Consider the following 21,188-nt stretch of genomic DNA (forward strand, 5'->3'; position numbering starts at 1 on the left):
CTGAGGGTAGCAAGAGAGGGTGCAAGTAACTTCCCTGCAGGACACCAAGAGCCAATCATATAATTTCATTTTTCAAGCAAAAAATAAAAATGTAAGATTAAGGCAACCTCAGAGACAAAGAAGAGAAGAGAGAAAAAAAAAAAGTTATAATAAGGTGCCTAAATTATTAGGAACATTTCTTAAATAAGATTATGATAAAAATATTGATTGGAAGTCAGAGAAAAAACTCGGCAGTAGCCATTCTGTTGAAAAGGCAAGATAGTAGCCTCAGTACAAGTGTTTATCAGTCCATAGTGTCAGCCAGATCTGGAGGTGGAGATTGTATGCGACTTCTTTTCTGTGGATTGTAGTCTTCTTCTCTTCTGGAAGCAGAGGAGGGAGTATCAGAATATGAGGATGATTTTTGGCGAGTGTCCGCAGCATCTCTTGATGTGTTTATCATCCCTAGTTTCTGTAAAGTAGTTTGCAGGTCCTTAGCTGTTCGGCACATATGTAAAACGCACTGAGAAAGGAAAACCCCATTGGTAAATTATGTCATTTCGCTGTAATATTTGCAGTAGTGGTTTCAGGGTTCTTCTTTTGTTGATTGTAATTTGTGAGAGGTCTGTGAATAATTGATATTTATGACCCTGGAAAATTAGGGGATCTTTATTTCTAGCTGTATTTAGCAGTAGTTCCTTAGTGCGGTAGAAATGCAATTTTGCGATAATGTCACGGAGAGGACCATCTATTTTCTTTGGTGCTAGGGCTCTATGAACCCGGTCCATTTCAAGACGCTCTAATGGGATAGCTGGTTGTAATTCTTGAAAAAGTGCAGTAATAGCACCGTTTAAATCAGTCACAGATTCGGGTATTCCTCTAATACGTATATTGGAGCGTCTTGCACGATTTTCGAAATCCTCCAATTTGGATTGTAATATGTCATTTTCCTTTTTAAGAAAATCAATTTCTGAGGCAATGTTAGATGTATATTTTCCAGATCGTCTGCTCTAATTTCCAGTGCTGATGTACGCTGACCAAGTATTCTAATTTCTTTGCTAAGGTTTGTGGTGATGATATTTGCAATGGTTTTTAGTGATTTTTGAAGCAGATTTTCTATTTGTTTCAGCGTTACAGGAGGGGATAAGTCTTTTTGTGTGGAAAGTTCTAAATTCTCCAGAGCTGACATATTTTTCTCAGGTATTTGGTTAGAGAGACTATGTGCTTTTAATGAGAGAACATCTTTATGTAAAGCAGCAGAAGGGGCCGTCTGTTTGTTCTCCTCACTGTGTCTCCCCTCAGAGGGGGGAGGGTTTCAGTGCCATACTGCTGTATGTGTGAGGCGGCGCTTTCTTGTTAATTTTCTGCCTCATGAGTCTCCTCTGACCCCCCCGAATGTCACCAATGTAAGGTAGGGATATTTATCTACCGTTTGGTATGATATATATGCGGAGGGTCAAGTTACCTCCGCCGTTATATGGCTCCGTTGTCCTGCTGAGAATGGAGCTCTAAGCCAGCATTACCTCTTGGCTAGGCTCCGCCTTCTCCCTCAGCATGTAGGATTTTACACCTAATCGTGCTCTCTTTGTTGCAATGTATTGTACCCAGCTGAGCCTTCCCTTGTAGGCCATTAGACTTTCATCTATGCTGATATCTCTTTCTGGCACATAGCTCAGTTGAAAATTCTTTAGAATCATTTTAGATGCTTCCCAAATTTTCTTTAGTTTTGGTGCAGGATGAGTAGTTTCATCAAATTCTTTGTTGTTTTAGAAGTGTAAATATTTCATGATCAGGGAAAATCTGTACTCTGACATGACTGTGACAAAGAATGAGTGCCAAGTAATTTATTAGTTTCCAATACCACTTCTGCAGGGATTTCCCCACCACTCCCTGAAGTACTATTAGGCCCAGAAAATTCCAAATGTCATCTTTTGTCACTGGTTCCCACTTTCTGCTTCTTGGAAACGTCTGATGTGTAGTAAGTGATTGCTGCTCTTGGTACTGGTTTGTCTCAGTAACTATTTTTTCAATAACCTCATCGGTCAGAAATAGTTGTAAGTATGCCAAGGGGTTGTCATCTTCAACATCTACTTTCATACCAGATTCTCCAGTAAATGGGAATCTTGGGGGCGCTGCATGATCTGTACTACAGTCAATAGAGCACTAAGTTCGCAACATCACTGAGCTCAGTCGCAGAATCGTCGCTGTTGTCACTTTCAGTGTATGATGACAAATTTCCAAATGAATGACTATCGCTCAATTCTGCAAGTGCTTCATGATCACTGTTATCTAGCTGGTCTAAAACCACTTTTGACATAGAGGGACGCTTTTTGGATGCCGCGGACGTTCCTTAAGTTTCCATGCAGAAAGAATGGTAAAAGTGCTGGCAGGGTACTGGACAAAGCACTAGGGAAAAAACTGAGTTGAAATTATTTGATGAAGTAATGTAATCCTAACAAATTACAATGCATTGTGTGTGTTATGTTTGTACTGTTTTGAATTTGCCGCTGGTTCCTCCACTATGCGTCACTACGCTCGCAGGGAACGGCACTCGGAACACTGATGTATCGGGCAGAGGGTCTGCCAGAGGATGTGGCGGGAGGACATCGTGGGATCCTAGGCTTGGGGTTACCGCTTTTGGTACTGAAAATAAACCCCCAAGCCATGCTCGGGATTACCACCGGGGAGGTTAAACTAAGTCATGTGAGGTATGCGACATTCACAGATAACTGTTAAAACTCAGCTGAATTTACTGGGTAGCACTGTGTGCCATATTAATCAAAATATTTGAAACCAGGATCACACATTTGTGTTGCAGTGATGCGTAAACAAAATATATATAAAAAAAAAATCTTTTTGAATGGGCTGCCTTCACACAACACATGGTAAAGAGCAATGAAACATAATTTAACAGGCATTAATGCAATACATTGGTATGATTTCGGCCTTAGATTCTGCTTTCTAACTTTTGTTCTTATTTTCCTGTATGTGCCTATATTGGATTAATGACTCTGGGGAATTATAAACAGTGCTATCCAAGACACAATGACAAATACATTTTGCAGTTTTATTAGAAATGCTGTGCTGCAACTTTTAGGTTTTATGGGGTTGATTTACTGAAGACAAATAGATTGTTCCCTCTGCAAGGGAAGTTGCATTTTGCAAGAGAATTTCCTCCAGAGCTTAGTGAAGGAGGTGAAGCTTTGCTGACTTTCATCATGTGCAAGAAAAAATGCTGTTTTTTTTGTTTTCCTTCCACATTACTAGGTATACTTCACACATGTAATTTTACAATTCTTGTTAAGTCCTGGGGAAAAAAATCCCTTTGCCCTGTATGGCTTTAGTAAATCAACCTTAACCACTTGAGATCCGCGCTATAGTCAATTGACGGCTACAGCGCGGATCTCCTTTTCCGGGACTACATCTATTGACGTAGTCCCGTGCACGAGCGGCCTGCGCGCCCCCTGAGGGGCGCGCGCGGCGCGCTCTGTGATCGGCGAATCTACGAGACTCGCCTGATCACCGATCCGTGCAAGGGGTCGATCCTGACCCCTTATCACGTGATCAGCTGTCAGCCAATGACAGCTGATCATGTGATATAACGGAGCCGGTAATCGGCTATTATTCCTCCTCGCGCTGTCAGCGCGAGGAGAAAAAAAAAAGCCGATCACCGGCGGCCGTGATCGGGACATCAGTCCCGATCATGGCCAGCACTGCTAGTGCCCACCTGCCCCCTGCCAGTGCAACAATAAAAAAAGTAAGTGCCCCCCGTCAGTGCCACCCAGCAGTGCCCACAGTGCCACCCAGCAGTGCCCACAGTGCCACCCAGCAGTGCCCACAATCTGCCTTAACAAAGGTGCTGCACCCGTGCCACATATCCGTGCCCATCAGTGTCATCTACCAGTGCCCAGCAGTGCTGCCCATCAGTGCCCAGCAGTGCCACCTATCAGAGCCACCTATCAGTGCCCATCAGTCCCATCTATCAGTGGTGCCTATCAGTGCCCATCCGTGCCACCCATCCGTGCCATCTTATGTGCCCATCTTTGCCCATCAGTGCCGCCTTATCTGTGCCCATCGGTGCTGCCTTATCTGTGCCTATTTGTGCCGCCTTAACTATGCCTATCAGTGCCCACCAATGCAGCCTATCAGTGCCCACCAATGCAGCCCATCAGTGCCCACCAGTGCAGCCTATCAGTGCCGCCTCATCAGCGCACTTCAATGAAGGAGAAAAATGACCCGTTTGCAAAATTTTATAACAAACTTTTAAACATGATTTTTTTTTTTTTTTTGCATCTTTTTTTGTTTGTTTAGCAAAAAATAAAACTCCCAGCTGTAATTAAATACCACCAAAAGAAAGCTCTATTTGTGTGAAAAAAATGATAAAAATTTCATTTGGGTACAGTGTTGTATGATCGCGCAATTGTCATTCAAAGTGCATCAGCGCTGAAAGCTGAAAATTGCTCTGGGACTGAGGGGGGTTTAAGTGCCCAGTAAGCAAGTGGTTAAGCTGTGATTTCAGATTTTATCTGCAGTGCCACCTGCTGGTAAAATCGGGAAACAAACCAAACAGGGTGATTCCAATGTTGTGATATATGGCTAAAGTAACCATAGCTAGACTAGTGCAAAATAGATTCTGATTGGTTGCTATACTGGTACTGTTTTTGCTAGTGCACTTGGGAATCAATTAAAGTGTGAATAAATTCCACCACCCGCAAGCAGGGATTTTACCATAATGTGCAAATGTACATAGCATATTTGCACTATATGGCACTTACTTTCCGCAAGAACTTGTCCAGCACTGGGAAGGCTGCAATGTCCCTCTCTTTGGTAGCCACCATCATCTTAATTGGCTGACCCAGGATAATAATTCATCCTGAAACTTGGCAGATGCTGGGATTAAGCACTAAGCTGCCCATGCACGGGGGTAATGTAGGTTTAAAAAACAACAAAAGTCCACCCGCCTGCAGTGTTTTGTTCCACTTTGAGAACAAAAAATCTTTATTGAATAAGCATTGTGTATCCGCAACTGAATTCCCTGTATTTTAGACTTCAATATATTGCTGAATGAATGAATGAAATACTTATATAGCGCACAATGCGAACTGAATCGCCTCTAGGCGCTGTGGCGAGCTTTGATCATGATCATTGCTGTTAGTAATCAAATGGGTTACCTGAATCCATGTTCCTGGACCTGTTTAGGTAACCCATTAAAAGTGTTAAGATTTCTACTGTTTATTGAAAGGTCTGACAGTTGTGCACTATAAGCACTAATGTATGTGGATTGCTGAGAACATCAGATGAAAATGACAAGCAAAGGAAATTTTGAATTATTTTTTATTATGTCACCCTTACTTGTTTACATTGCTATTCTTGTCTGAGATTTCATAAATTGGATATTACAGAATATAGCATTCTAGATTACACTGTTGAGTGTTCTTTTTATGCATCTTTTTCTTTTGCAGTATTTTGGAAGCTTGTTGGTAATTTTCTGCATTGAGTTAGCATGTGGAGTCTGGACATATGAGCAGGAAGTCACGGTACGTAGTACAACTAAGAGCACACAAGAATACACCTGTTCACATAACACACACACACACACATATATATATATATATATATATATATATATATATATATATATATATATATATATATATATATATATATATATATATATATATATATATATATATATATATATATACACACACACACACACACACACACACACACACATACATACATACATACATACAGGGCTTTTTTTCAGCAGGAACTAGGGGGAACTCAGTTCCATCACCTCTGGCTCAGGCCTTCTGCTCCCTGCTCACCACTATCACATGGTAACACTAAAGTTCAGCTTCTGCATTTAGAAGTGATAGTTTATCTCCCAGTAGCTCCCACAGGTCAGATCTCCTGCACAGATCCCACTGAGTGCCGGACAGGGACAAGAGAGATACAGAGCAGGTACCCAGGGTTCAGTGAAGTCATAGGCAGGAGAGGGTGCGTGGTAGGCGGCACCCTCTGTGGTCTCCATTTTTTCCCTGGTGACCAGTTGCTGAACTCCCTTGCAAGTGTCTGTAGTATAGTATAGTATGCTGGGAGGTACTACAGCCGGATAGGTGTTTCAGCTTAACCACCGGCTCCTGTACACATACGTCGTCAATTTGAAGATGGATATTTCGGTAACGGCAGCAGCTGCTGCCACAACCGAGGTATCCATCTTTGGAGCTGGTGGTTCTGTTTACGATAATGATGGTCTCTGCAGTGGATTCACCGCAATATCACCATTATCGGTGGTGGGATAGGCCAACCCCTTACCGCGATTACCGGAGCCATAGTCTAAAAAAGAGGCCTGGTCTACAAGTGGTTAATATTGCAACAAAAGTAAGACATATGACAGATGGTGGAGCTTTTAAGGAGGGGGGGGGGGGGGGGTGAGGGCAGTGGAGGGAGGGGGTTGTATGCAGAGGGAAGAGCTACTATTTGATGCCATTTGGCAGGTATGTAAGTGTGACGGGCATAGTTGAGTTCCTGCACCTATTCTCTGAGAAAAAAAGCCCTGTATATATATATATATATAATAAAACGTAAATGTATTGTTAAAAGGTGTTCTAATATGTTAGCCTTTCAAGGAGCAAATTGCCATGCCGAGACATTGCCATGCCATCAGAGTCTGAGTTAACTCAGCCCCCCTAAGCAATATGTGAAGCAAAGCCCAAAACAAATTTAAAGCATTAACAATATATAGTATATCATACACAAATATGTCACACATTGTAACAAACTTGTTAAATCTGATGTATCTCCTAGGTATGAAAAAGTCATGATAATGCTACTATCGCAGACAGGCTTTATACTTCTCTCAAGCCAGGGCTGCTATAAATGATTCTAAACACCATATAAAGTGATGTGGAATTTGGCAACGTTTATATACAAATATAATAACAAATACAAATACACACTTCCAACAGTTAATACGAATGTCATTTCCCAGGAGATGACCATTGGGATTCTTCTTAGCCTTATGTGTTACTATATACTTCCCATTCTTGACTTTTGAGACACTGAATACCCTGTGCTATAGATGTAGCCTCTTTCATTGCGCTTTGATGTACTGCTGCACAAACCTCGTGAGAGACATCTGTTGCCCGAAGCAAGGAAAGCTAATCGTCCTGTAGCTGACATTACAGCTCTGGCCAAAGCTTTATTTACAATATAGTGAAACTAGACACACGCTTAAGGCAGCAGGATTTCTTTTTAATTAAAACATTTAAATAGAACTCCAACCTAATTGATAACTTGGAGTAAATTGTGCCCATTTCCCCAATTCGTTTATCTAAAGGTCTCACACCAATCACTTGTTGCTAGTTCTTTTACAGTTACTGCCATAGCCTGTGTATTGACTGCTGCACAAATAGGCTGGATGCATTAGGACAGCATGTGCCAGTGGCTTTCAGTATGTTGTCAAACGTGTAAAATGAACGAGTTTCATAGCAACAGTGCCAGCATACTTTGCAGGCAACTTTTATTTGGTCTCGACAAAGTACCGTGTTTCCCCGATAGTAAGACACCCCCGATTGTAAGACGTATCGGGAGTTTCATAGGGGTCGGCTAATATAAGCCGTACCCCGAAAGTAAGACGTATGTCTTACTTTCGGGGAAACACGGGGGTATTGCCGCCTCCAGTGACGTACGGTACTAAGAGTGGGGCGGGGGGTGCGGGCCGCACCCTGGGGGGGGTGCCAGGCCAGCGCCCTCCCCCTCCGACTGAAGAGACAGCGCCGTTTTGATCAGTCTCGGCCGAGCAGAGTGAAGCCGCCTCCCCCTCCTCTTGTATGGCTACACAGTGCTGTGTATGGAGGAGGAGGAGGGGGAGGCGGCTTCAGTGAAGCCGCCTCCCCCTCCTTCTCCTTCATGGACAGCACTGTGTAGCCATACAAGAGGAGGGGGAGGCGGCTTCACTCTGCTCGGCTGTGAGTGACAGCCGCTGCCCAAGACTGATCAGAACGGCGCGACGCAGGTGTCACTGGCTCTGTGCCCTCCCGGAAAAAGGTCAGTGCATACAGAGAGAGACCAAGGAGGGGGAGGGGGAGGGGGGGTGTGAAGAGATTCTCTGCAGCTCTTGTAACCGCAAGATGCAGCTGAGGAGGACTACAAGTCCCAACATACCGGGCTGTGTGTGCTTACAGTTCTCCTCTGCTGAGCATAGCAGCTTTGTATGCTTGGACTTGTAGTCCTCCATAGGTTAAAACAAAAAATTCGACACTTTTTATTCCAATATAAGACATACCCCGAAAGTAAGACATAGTGGGGCTTTTGGGGATAAAAAGAAAGTAAGACACTGTCTTACTTTCGGGGAAACACGGTATTAAGCGAAGCATGATATTTGCTAAACATCTATGAATTATGATTAAGGAATGTCGATGAGCAGAACAATTTTACATGGGATTCCTCTTGTAACTCAATTGTAAGCCTAATGTAATGTTTAACCATTTCACTTCCAGGTCCGTATGGCGTACGGACCTACAGCACCACTTAGATATGTACCTGCCATTCCTCCTTTTGCTAGAAGCTCATAGTCCCTTCAGTGACCATGAGCTAAATAGCAGAACTGTTCAGCAGAGCTATTCACTGAAGATGTGCCCCTGGCGCTGCCTCACTTCTCTGCCCTGCGTCTCTTGTCTCTCCACCTCCCACTGCTGTTGTTGACATCTGAAATGCCCCTCCCCCCACACTCTTTTGTCTATTTTCCCTGCAATTTAACCCCTGCAGCACTGATTTCCATCCCCTCCATCCTACACAAGCTGATCCCCTTTAGATACCCTGCAGCTGCCGGCCTCTCCTCATCTGCCATCCTGCCAGCCACATACCCTTGCCAACTCCTCCCTCCTGCAGAGCACATGTGTTTACATGTCCCCTTCCTTTCCTGACTGAACACAGTGGATGATCATTCATCACTGAAGCATAGTAAACTGTGAATGAATAAGAGCCTCCATGCAGAGACTTCTATTCATTCATCCACAGTGCAGCTGAGGCTGCAGGGAAAGGGACTGAGGGACTCTATGTCTTCAGTCTCTTTCTCTGTCTCAAAAAAGAGACATCAGGGGTCTATTTAGAGCCCTGACATCTCATCAAAGCCCCCATCCCATAAAAAGAATGTACAACATTTTAAAATGATAAAAAAAAGTAAGGCTTTGTTCACACAGGGTATACTTTAGTGTACACCACTGCAAAGGCGTGTTTGCCTCAACTGGACTGCCTGCGTAAATTGGACTGCCTGCACAGGGATTCAAAGGTGTTGTACGTACACCTGTGCAGGCAGCCCAGTTGATGTAATTTGGAATGTAGCAACTGCACAAACACAGCTGTTGCTCCCAATGTGACATCCATGTGGGTTTGGGTGTATATCCATGAGTTCACACTGTCTACATTTGGAATAATGCACCCTCACCCATATGGATGTCAGGTTGGGAGCAGCTGCTGTGCCTGTGCAGCTGCTGGATCCCAATTGACATGAATAGGAGTGCCTGCACTGGGATGCACTGAACAGCTGTAAAAATGAAAAAGCTGCTTTGCTAAATGTCCTCCACGGACTCACCCACTTTGAGATCTAGTATTTAGCATCTTCCATGTTGAATGTTGATTGTAAAGGCTGAAGATTTTTTACCTTAATGCATTCTCTCCACATTAAGGTAAAAAACTTTACATTGTCAGTCCCCCCTCCCCACTCAGCGCTGCTTTCTCTCTCTCTCTCCTCACTGGACTAAGTGAGAGCAGCAGGCGCAATTGGCTCCTGCTGCTGTCAATCAAATCCAGAAATCCAGTGATTAGGGAGCAGGGCGCAGGGCCAAGTCCGACTGTGTATGTCAATGGACACACAGAGAGTGGCTGAGAATCGAGCCTGTGAGTGTGCCACCATAGGAAGCTGCTTCCTATAGTGGCACATAGAGAAGAGGAGGGGCCAAGGACACCAGCAGGGTTCCAAGAACAGGGTGATCAGGGCTGCTCTGTGCAAAACCATTTCACAGAACAGGTAAGTATGCCATGTTTGTTATTTAAAAAAATGACAATTATTAACTTTACAATCACTTGTACGAGGACAACTCATTTCTGGAGCTAAGGCCACTGTGTGTCATAGGGCTGACCTGAAGGCAACTAGAGAGAATATAAAAAGAAAAGCAAAAAATACATATGTGGGAGGTGGACTCTAGAGGGAGGGGGAGTTAGGCTTGAATTAGAAGAATCCAACATATATGCACACATATGCAGATAGTTGATTGATAGTTGGATTTTAGAGAGGATGCGATTATACAGGACCTTTTAGATGAACCAGATTTATATCTGAGCACCTGTCTCCTTACATTTAGATGTTGTTGGAGAAGCAACATTCCAAGATGGATGGTCACTTGATTATTGTGACTTCAGTGTTGCTAAAGTAGCTGAGAGCATTGAAAGCACAGCTGTAATTTTTGGTTAGGATAGGAAAGGGTTATAACCTTAGTAAGTTTTTTATTGCCATTTGTGACTCTGCTGGGGATATGTCTCCCCCCCTTCTTATGGTAACCACAGCTAAAGTGAGGACATCTCCATAAGAGACACAGACAGCAATAAAAGCAATAAAAGCCAAAGACTGAGGTTCTAACCCATCTGCAGTCTAGCAAAATATTTTCTCACTGTCTGAGAAACTTTTCTTGCTTTCTATCTCAATGACCACACAGGAAATCATAGAGACAGAGGTTCTCACCCTTTCTGACATTTTCCAGAAGTTAAAATAATGCTGGCCAGGGCTGTGCCTCATACAATTTCCAGGCATTTTGATAGACATGATATAGTGCAGCAAGCTAAGAAATAGACGCGTTTGAAAGAAATGTTTTTGTTTAATCATACGTTTAACAGTTATTTATGTTTGATTTTGATTTGCTTCTACTTTAGTGTTATAAGGTGATTTTTGTAAATCATTCTCACACAGGGACATCTTACAAGATAAATAGCTTTTATATATATATATTTGACCTGCCATGCTGTATATCTTTTAAAATATACCTATAAACTTTTTCATATCAAAATGACATTTCTAGGAGCTAGGCATTTCCAGGAAGATGCTCATCTGGTGTATCACAGTTAAACCACTTATGAGAATTCCTTCACCTTAGCTTTTAACGTTAGTCTAAAGAAATATCAGATTCAGCAAACATTTACAAAGCATCTACAATAGACCTTTCCGAAACTTAACAAGTCTGTATGAATAAATTCCTGACATGTCAATTTACAGAGACAGTATTCATATTTTTTTTAAATCTGTACTTTTTATTGTTAAAAGGTTGTCTGAGCACCAGACAAAGTGACTGACTAGTCAGAGATATTAGCTTGGCCTAGACTGAGATACTTATCATAAAAAAATAATTCTAAGTGCACACTAAAAAAAAGAGCATTTACCCTTTAAAAGAGCATATAATGATCATATAAAGTAAACGGACTCAGTGAAGAGACCTGGATGTATGATTCAATGGGGTTGTTTTACTAAAACTGGAGAGTGCAAAATCTGGTGCAGCTCCGCCTAGAAAATAAACCTCTTCTATGTTTTTTGTCAAAGTTTAGTTGAACAAGCTGAAGTTAGAAGCTGATTGGCTACCTTGTACACCCGCACCAGATTTTGCACTCTCCAGTTTTAGTAAAATCCCTATGTCTCTTCTTCAGCTAGCATTGCATCTGCAATGGAAGAATCACTTTCACATAGTGGGCCAACTTCAATGGGCTTTTAACGATATGCCAACCAAGGATACTTATTACAGTAGTGTTTGCTGAAGATGAGTTCATGTATTACTAATTAATGAATTCATTAATTAATTAAAGTGGTTCAAGCTATAACAGGCATGTTATACGTACCTGCTCTGTGAAATGGTTTTGCACAGAGCAGCCCCAATCCTCTTCTTTTTAAATCCACTGCCCTCCCCCCTGCCGAGTGCCCCCAAGAACAAGCAGCTTGCTACTATGACACTTGAGCAGGCTCACTCCCAATTGTCCAGTTACACACAGGGAATAACTTGGTCCTGCCGCCCCGCTCTTTCCTTATTGGCTTACTGGCTGTAATTGACTCATTGGCTCACTGGCTGTCTATGGGGGCACTCAAAGAGGCTCGCCGCTCCCAAGCTGCGCTCCATTGTCCATTCACACACTGAGCGTGGCTTGGCCCTTCCCTCTCCTCTCTCCTCATTGGCTCACTAGCTGTGATTGACAGCAGCAAGAGCCAGTGGCTCCTGCTGCTGTGTGAGACAATGTGGAGACAGAGACCTGGGAGACCTGGGAGAGCCACTGCTCTCCTGCACATCATTGGATCGGGATGGGGCTCTGGTAAGTATTAGGAAGGGCTGGGGGGAACTGCACCCAGATGATATTTTACCCTAATGCATTGAATGCATTAGGGTAACAAACCTTCTGCCTTTAGAACCACTGTAAGGGTATTTTCTTTCCTAAACTACTAGTTTCAAACTGTAAATTCTTAATACCGTTTGTGAAAGAAGTGATGCCTGGAGCTTTAAACAAGCTTTGAAGAGACATTTAGTATTCTGCAAGTAGCGCTGATAATTTCAAATTCTGCTGATTTACTAAATAAAACTTGCAATAAAAAATATGGATGTTACCATTGCTGACCTGTTTTTGAAAATGCTAAATGTTTGGATTTCATGCTGAGCCTTAGTAATTTGTGAATCACTGATCCAAAATAAGTATGCATGCCATGATTTCACGTGCATACTTGTTCCAAGATTCAACATTTTATTGTCATATGCACAGGAACAAGAACCAGGTGCAAAAAAATGCTTTCTGCATTCTCACAGGTTAACAAAAATAAGTACACAACATGAATAGAGATGCTCAATAATCAGTAGCAGCAGTATCCCCCAAATCTTAAAAGTAATAAGGAAGTTAAAAAAAAAAGTCACTGATAAAAAATCGTATTAATCATAGGATAAAAACTGGATGTGCACATGATAATGGTTATGCATGTGAGTCTCCAAAAGTATAGAGGTCAAAGGGTCTGCATGAGATCCAAGCAAATAACAACATTTTCAGAAGGAGGTGAGTATTGGCTTTTTCCATGTTTCTGTGATAGGTTCCCTTCTGAGCTACAGTAAGCATGCCACTAAATCTGTATTCAAAATTCCTGTATTAGAGCGGAAGGGTGTTAGCAAAAGTCTAAGCTTCTCCCTATAAGCAAATAATTTCTTTGTACTTAACCACTTCCTGAGTGGCGCACGACGATGTACGTCGGCAGAATGGCACGGACAGGCAAATGGGCGTACAGGTATGTGCCTTTGAATTTGCCACCATGACTTAGCGTGCGCGCCGTCAGCGGCAAACGCCCATGCTGGTTGGGACCCCTGTGAGTCCGACCGTGGGTCCTGCGGACTTGATCGCTGCTGGGATACCCGCGATCGTCACACGGGGAGGAAGAGCGGGGAGATGCTGCCACGGGGAGGAAGAATGGGGAGAAGCTGTTTACACCAGCATCTCCCCGTTCTTCCTCCCCGTGTGACGATCGCGGGTATCCCTGCGGCGATCAAGTCTGCGGGACCCACGGTCGGACTCACGGGGGTCCCAACCGGCATGGGCGCGTGCCACTGGCGGCGCGCACCTGATGGAATGGCGGCAAATTCAAAGAAACGTACCTGTACGTCCATTTGCCTGTGTGTGCCATTCTGCCTAGAAACAAGTGACACTGATCTCTGCTCCCTGTGATTGGAGCAGAGATCAGTGATCTGTAAAACACAGCCATGCCCCCCACAGTTAGAAACACGCCCCTAGGACACACTTAACCCCTACACTGCCACCTCCTGGTTAACCCCTTCACTGCCAGTGTAATTTACACAGGAATCAGTGCTGTATGTACATGTATAGTACTGATTGTTGTATAAATGACAGTGGTCCCAAAAATGTGTCAAAAATGTCCGATGTGTCCGCCATAATGTCACAGTCACAATATAAATCACTGATCGCCGCCATTACTAGTAACAACAAATTATTCATAAAAATGCCATAAAACTATCCCCTATTTTTTAAAACCTATAACTTTTGCGCCAACCAATCAATAATCGCTTATTGCAATTTTTTTTACTAAAAATATGTAGAAGAATACGTATCGGCCTAAACTGAGGAAAAAAATGTTTTTTTATATATTTTTGGGGGATATTTATTATAGCAAAAAGTAAAAAATAATTAATTTTTTTCAAAATTGTCCTTTTTTTTTGTTTATAGCGCAAAAAATAAAAACCGCAGAGGTGATCAAATGCCACCAAAACAAAGCTCTATTGGTGGTAAAAAAAGGACATCAATTTTGTTTGGGTGCCACGTCGCACAACTGCGCAGTTGTCAGTTAAAATGACGCAGTGCCGAATCTCAAAAAGTGCTCTGGTCTTAATTCAGCAAAATTGTCCGGTCTGAAAGTGGTTAAAAGCACAAATACAGCTCTCTCATATAATGCCGGGAAAGCATGCGTTTATGTCTCCAAGTAACACAGTGACAGAGTGTCAATTGACAGAGTGAAGATTTGAACACTATTTACATAGCTCTGAACATGATCATGTGCACATTCCCACTGTTACCAATGACGTGAGCCATATTCTATCATGGCTCAGTGGGCCATAATTTTGTATGGTTATGCTATGGTTCCCATGTATGCAGATCTGCTTACTTAGGAGTTTAGATGCGGTCGCCATGGAGTGGCCAGTCCCTTGGTGAGACATAAACATCCTTAAAAGAGCAAACAGATTTTCTATGTCGACAGGAAGGTTTCCGCAGCCAATGGTCTTCCACCAACGTTTGTATGTGCGAATACGCTCACATGAGCGCATTACAGCAAAACTGACACTGGGGGACATCTGACAACATACAAATACAAATTTCCACAACAAGGGTTCTGTAATAGCTTCAGGAAAAGGGTTTGGAGCTTGTTAAAGTGCTAATAAAGAAAGATTTAAAATAAATAAATAAACAACATGTTATACTTACCTGTTCTGTGCAATGGTTTTACACAACGCAGCCTCCCTCCTCCTCTTCTTGGGTCTCCACAGGTACTCCTGGCCTCTCCTTCCTGCCTAGTGCCCCGATACCAAGCAGTTTGCGATGGGGGGACCCAAGCAGGCTCGCTCCTGAGCCAATCTGTGTGCCCATTCACACACAGAGCGCGGCTCGACCCTGCACCTGCTCTCTCCTCATTAGCTCACTGGCTGTGATTGACAGAAGTGGGAGCCCATGACTCCCACTGCTGGCTCAGCCAATGCGGAGTAAGAGACATGGGAGAGCCGCTGCTGGGGTTCAGGTAAGTTTTGGGGGGGCTGCTGCACACAAAAGGTCTTTTACCTTCATGCATAGAATACCTTAAGCCTTTAAAATTGCTTTAGATTCTTCCAAAATGTTTGTTAAATCCCATGCTCTTCAGACTTGTGTTCAGAAGCTAAGATTAAACCATGCCCATGTGTTTCGGACCACAATGTGTTTTTTATGTTTGTTAGACCCCTTTCACACTGGGGTGTTTTTCAGGTGCTTTAGCGTTAAAAAAAGTGCATGTAAAGCGCTTGAAAGAAGCCTCATCTGCAATCCCAATGTGAAAGCCCAAGTGCTTTAAGAGCCCTTTCACACTGCCAGTGCTCGAAAAATGCTCGTAAAGCATTGCTTAAACTAGCGGCGCTTTACCAGAGTTTTTCACCGCTCCAAAAGCGCTGCAAAAAAGCTGCTTGCAGGACTTTTTTTGACGCCCTGCCAGCGCAGCTCCTCAGTGTGAAAACACTCAGGCTTTCACAGTGGGATTGCAGTTGTGGCTTCTTTCAGGCGCTTTACAGGTGCTTATTTTAACGCTTGGTGGTGACACTCATAAAGTGATACTTTTCATTCACCTGCAGACTTCCCTAGGTAACCACCACATGTGATGCTGAGCTTTCAATTACTGAATGAGCTAAAATTGGATGAATGAAAAGGGGCAGGCCAGAGACAGTCAGGCTGGGTAGGAAAGGGTTAGATAATGCTGGATATCTTCCAGCCATGACTTTTGCAGCTTCTAATGCTCAGAGTAAGGTATTTAAGTGCAGGAGAGGAGCATGTACAACTGTGCAAGATTGAAGGGAAGGACGCAGTACAGCTTTAACCACTTTCAGACCGGACCAATTTGCTGGTCAAAGACCAGACCACTTTTTGCGATTCGGCACTGCGTCGCTTTAACTGACAATTGCGCGGTCGTGCGACGTGGCTCCCGAACAAAATTGACGTCCTTTTTTTCCCACAAATAGAGCTTTCTTTTGGTGGTATTTTATCACCCCTGCGGTTTTTATTTTTTGCGCTATAAACAAAAATAGAGCGATAATTTTGAAAAAAATGCATTATTTTTTACTTTTTGTAATAATAAATATCCCCCAAAAATATATAAAAAAACATTTTTTTCCCTCAGTTTAGGCCGATACGTATTCTTCTACATATTTTTGGTAAAAAAAATCGCAATAAGCGATTATTGATTGGTTTGCGCAAAAGTTATAGCGTTTACAAAATAGGGATAGTTTTATAGCATTTTTATTAATTATTTTTTATTATTTTTTTTTTACTAGTAATGGCGGCGATCTGCGATTTTTATTGTGACTGCGACATTGTGGGGGACCCATCGGACATTTTTGACACATTTTTGGGACCATTGTCATTTATACAGTAATCACTGCTATATAAATGCAGTGATTCCTGTGTAAATGACACTGGCAGTGAAAGGGTTAACCAGTGGGTGGCAGTGTAGGGGTTAAGTGTTCCTAGGGGTGTGTTACTAACTGTGGGGGGGTTGGGCTTTCATTTAGTGTACACTGATCTCTGCTCCAATCACATGGAGCAGAGATCAGCGTCACTAGTTGCTAGGCAGAATGGAAAAATGTTGTTTACACAGCATTTCCTCCATTCGGCCGCTCCGTGAGACGATCGCGGGGATGGCCGGCGGCGCGCTCCCGATGGCACGGCGGCATCGAATATTGGACGTACATGTACGCCAATATGCCTGCCCGTGCCATTCTGTCGACGTACATCATCGTGCGCTGGTCGGGAAGTGGTTAAAGAGGTTGTAAAGGTGGCAGGTTTTTTACCCTAATGCATTTTCTTCATTAACCTCCCTGGCGGTATGATTCAGTCTGGATTTAGGTGCTGAAAGCGGTACAATTATTTTGCATGGAAATTTGGCGTCTTATATTGTAGTCCTGTAATTCTTAGGAATAACTCACTTAAATAGCAGACATCCCGGGTATGATAAAGTTTATAATATAATAAAGAATAATAAAAAATATTCAATAATGTAATCAAATCCTAAAACACTGAAAAAGGGACACGTTTTGGTTGCTATGGACAATCTCCAAATTCCAGGCAGAAAAAACTGTATTTATAATATAAAAGTGCATGCAGGACATTGCACAGACCACTAGGTACAAAGGGGGTGTGTAATTTTGTAATACAGTACTGTAATCTGTAAGATTACAGTGCTGTGTGTGTTTTGTGTACTTTTACTTTTTTGAATTTGCCGCCATTCTCCGCTCCCGTGCGCCGTAACGCCGCAGGGAACGGAGCTCGGCGGCATTCGGCACTGTGAATCGAGCGGAGGACTGCTCGATCACACAGCGCGGAGGACATCGCTGGATCCAGGGGACAAGGTAAGTAAGTCTCACTGTGTCCTCCCCTGCGATCCCGTCTGGCTCAGGGTTACCGCTCCTATCAGTAAAATCCTAACCCGAGGCAGACTCTGGATTACTGCTAGGGGGGTTAAGGTAGCAAAACATTTCATGTTCATTGGCTCCCTCTGCTGTCAATCAGATACTGTAAGGAGGGAGCGGGGGACAGGGCCAGGCTGTGCTATGTGTGTCAATAGGCACACATAGCCTGGCACAGGAGTAAGCCTGCATGTGTGACCTCAAAGCAAGTGGCTTGCTAAGGGGGCACGCAGAAGGGAGGAGGAGCCAAGATAACCTAAAAACGATTGCACAGAGCAGGTAAGCATATCATGCTTATTATTTTAATAAAAAAATAAAGCTTTACAATCACTGTAAATATGCATTTTTCTAAATTCTACTTTTTAGTTTGTAACTGAGAGGTTTCCCTTCTCTCCCCCAGTTAAACTCTGCCTGTAAGTTTTGTAGCGAACAAAATTGCTGAGCAGTTTAATACATACAGTTGTGTTCATAGGTTTATATACCCTAGCAGAAAGAATGTATATTTCTCAGCCATTTTTCAGAGAATATGAATGATGACACAAAAATATTTCTTTCATTCATGGTTAGCGTTTGGCTGAAGCCATTTATTATCAATCAACTGGTCAAAATTAATGGCAAGATGAATGCAGAATGTTATCAAAAAATACTGGAGGAACATTTGCATTCATCAGCCAGGAAGCTGCGCATGGGACATGACAATGATCCAAAACACAAGACCAAGTCGACCTGTCATTGGCTACAGCAGAATAAAGTGAAGGTTCTGGAGTGGCCATCCAAGTCTCCTGACTTCAATATCATTGAGACACTCTGGGGAGATCTCAGAACATGCAGTTCATGTAAGACAGCCCAAGAATTTACAGGAACTGGAGGCTTTTTGCCAAGAGAAATGGGCAGCTTTACCATCTTAGAAGATAAAGAGCCTCATCCACAAATACCACAAAAGCCTTCAAGCTCTCATTGGTGTTAAAGGGGGCAATACACAGTATTAAGAACTGGGGTGTGTAAACTTTTGATCAGGGTCATTTGGGTATTTTCTGTTTTCATTATGATTTAAAAAGAGTAAACAAAGTTGATTTATAATAAATGGCTTCAGCCAAACACTAACCATGAATAAAAGATAAGTTTTTGTGTTTTCATTTATATTCTCAGAAAAATGGCCAAGAAATCATAAATTCTGCTAGTGTATGGAAAGTATGATCACAACTGTATAAACTACATGCCTTTTTATTTTTGCCTACTTTACAGTAAAATAATGGTCTATCCTTACAGCTGGGTGTTTTCCTTGTATAGTGTACAAGGCTATGATTTGAGTCAATTGTTCCCTTGTGAGTCCTAAAAAGCACATTGAATTTCTTGTCATAACAGTAATAATCTACATAATTTATGAATGCAAGCTTACTTGTTTGTATTACGAAACTATCGCAAACAGCATGTATAGCATTTTATCTATCTTGTGCAGGCCATAGTTGTCTTGTAGCATGTAAGTCTTTTCCAGTTTTATTTGCATCAGCTTTAGTGCCAAGTCAAACAGTATTTGCTTACTTTGTTACTCACACATTGCTGATAGGAAAACGTCTGGAAATGGCAACAAAAATATGTTATTGAACAAGCCACACAGAGGACATGACATTGTTTTATCCCTAATAGGAGAAAATGATCTGTAACATAGCAGATCATTATGGGGGTGATTTACTAAACCTGGAGAGTGCAAAATCAGGTGCAGCTGTACATGGTAGCCAATCAGCTTCTAACTTTAGCTTGTTCAATTAAGCTTTGACAAAAAAAAAAAAAATGATTTTGCACTCTCAAATTTTAGTAAATCAATCCCAATGTGTATCTGTACAATACACATCTTGTGTCATTATTTTGCTAATTTCCACAAAATTTCTGTGTAGTCACTAGAGGAAGTAAGAGGAAACTTCTTCAGCTGGAACACACCATGAAAATGGCAAAAAAAACTACCAAGATTTTGTCCCCACTGATAAGATTTTCTTTTTCTTACCCTCCCAGTGACACATATCTAGTTATCTCAGCATGGAGATGATTTATACTAAAACCATAACCTTTTTAACTTAACTAAACTAAAAAGTTTGTGTTGGAATTTCAGCTGTGTATGCTTAAAGCTAAACTCCTGGAATTAGACAAAATCGAAACCTTGCATTAAAAATAGGCCTGTTGTGAAACAAAGTGACAAATGTAATGTTCAGTGGTACAGCATTATTCATTGAAGACATTGCATTGCCATCTTTGTTTGTATATAGTATGATCCAGACTCTGCAGTGTGACCACTTGCTGAGTGAGTGCAGTAGAGAAGGACTGATTGCGGCACAAAGTGCCCACTGACCAGTGTGGGTTATAGGGCAGATGGATAAGAGAAATATGTATATTAGTTACTGTCATTTCTGCTGTCTCATGGGTGTCGTTGTAAAAAAAAAAGAGACACCTATGCCATTTTAAGAAAATTATAACGAATTAGGTTTACTTATTTAAACAAGGAGCAACAAAACATGTCCTGCCTTGCCTATTACTGATTTGTTCATAGCTGTGTAAGGGCAGCACAGTGGTGTAGTGGTTAGCACTCTCACCTAGCAGTAAGAAGCGTCGCTGGTTCGAATCCCAACCACGACACTACCTGCCTGGAGTTTGCATGTTCTCCCTGTGCCCGCGTGGGTTTCCTCCGGCTACTCCGGTTTCCTCCCACAATCCAAAGACATGCAGGTAGGTTAATTGGCTTCAGTCAAAAAAATTGGCCATAGTATATGAATGGGGACCTTCAATTGTGGGCTCCTTAAGGGTAGGGACTGATGTGAGTGTGCAATGTACAGGGATAGGGACAATTGTAGACACTCAGGTTGAACTTGATGGACTGGTGTCTTTATTCAACCTAACTAACTATGAAACCAAGACATTTTTAAATGTAACTGAAACCACATATTTGACAAGCTACTGCCATGTCACATTGTGATATGGCTCCAGCACAAAGGTGTTTTTTTATTAGACACATAGGGGCTGATTTACTAAAACTGGAGAGTGCAAAATCTGCAGCTGTGCACAGAAACCAATTAGCTTCCAAGTTGTTGTTGTCAAAGCTTTATTAAACAAGCTGAAGTCAGAAGCTGATTGGTTGCCATGCACAATTGCATAATGTCTGTCCTGCCCTCTGCTGCAGCCGATCAAGATGGGGCTGTTCTTGATCGGCTGTTCAGCTGGCATGTCAGATGGGATTCTGACTGCTCTGAACTCAGGTTTGCTCAGAGCTGTGAGCTTCTGGGTTCATTGAGTGCTATCCATCTGAACGTCATTAGAAAATCCACAGGCTATCCACAGGCCATCCACTGTACCTTCACAGTACTGTAAAAGGCTCACTTTTACTGGAAAGCTGGGAGTTGGCTGACAAACTACTTGAATCTCAGGCTGTTCATGAATGGCTTGTTGATAGCCCTGGATAGCAAGTGGTTAAGAAACCTTCAAAGTGCCATAATT

At 42.5% G+C, this 21,188-nt stretch overlaps 1 protein-coding gene across 1 annotated transcript in view; it reads left to right on the plus strand.

Moving 5' to 3' along the window:
* Window positions 1-21,188, plus strand: part of TSPAN12 (tetraspanin 12) — a 233,255-nt gene that overhangs the window by 140,074 nt on the left and 71,993 nt on the right. The window contains exon 5 of the mRNA XM_077472868.1: window positions 5,442-5,516. Coding sequence (XP_077328994.1) covers window positions 5,442-5,516 — 75 coding nt within the window. The remainder of the gene's footprint in view (window positions 1-5,441; window positions 5,517-21,188) is intronic.

This window comes from Lithobates pipiens, unplaced genomic scaffold (assembly GCF_037356315.1).
Source record: "Lithobates pipiens isolate NorthernLeopardFrog02 unplaced genomic scaffold, aLitPip1_a1.2 Scaffold_8, whole genome shotgun sequence".
Lineage (NCBI taxonomy): Eukaryota > Metazoa > Chordata > Amphibia > Anura > Ranidae > Lithobates > Lithobates pipiens.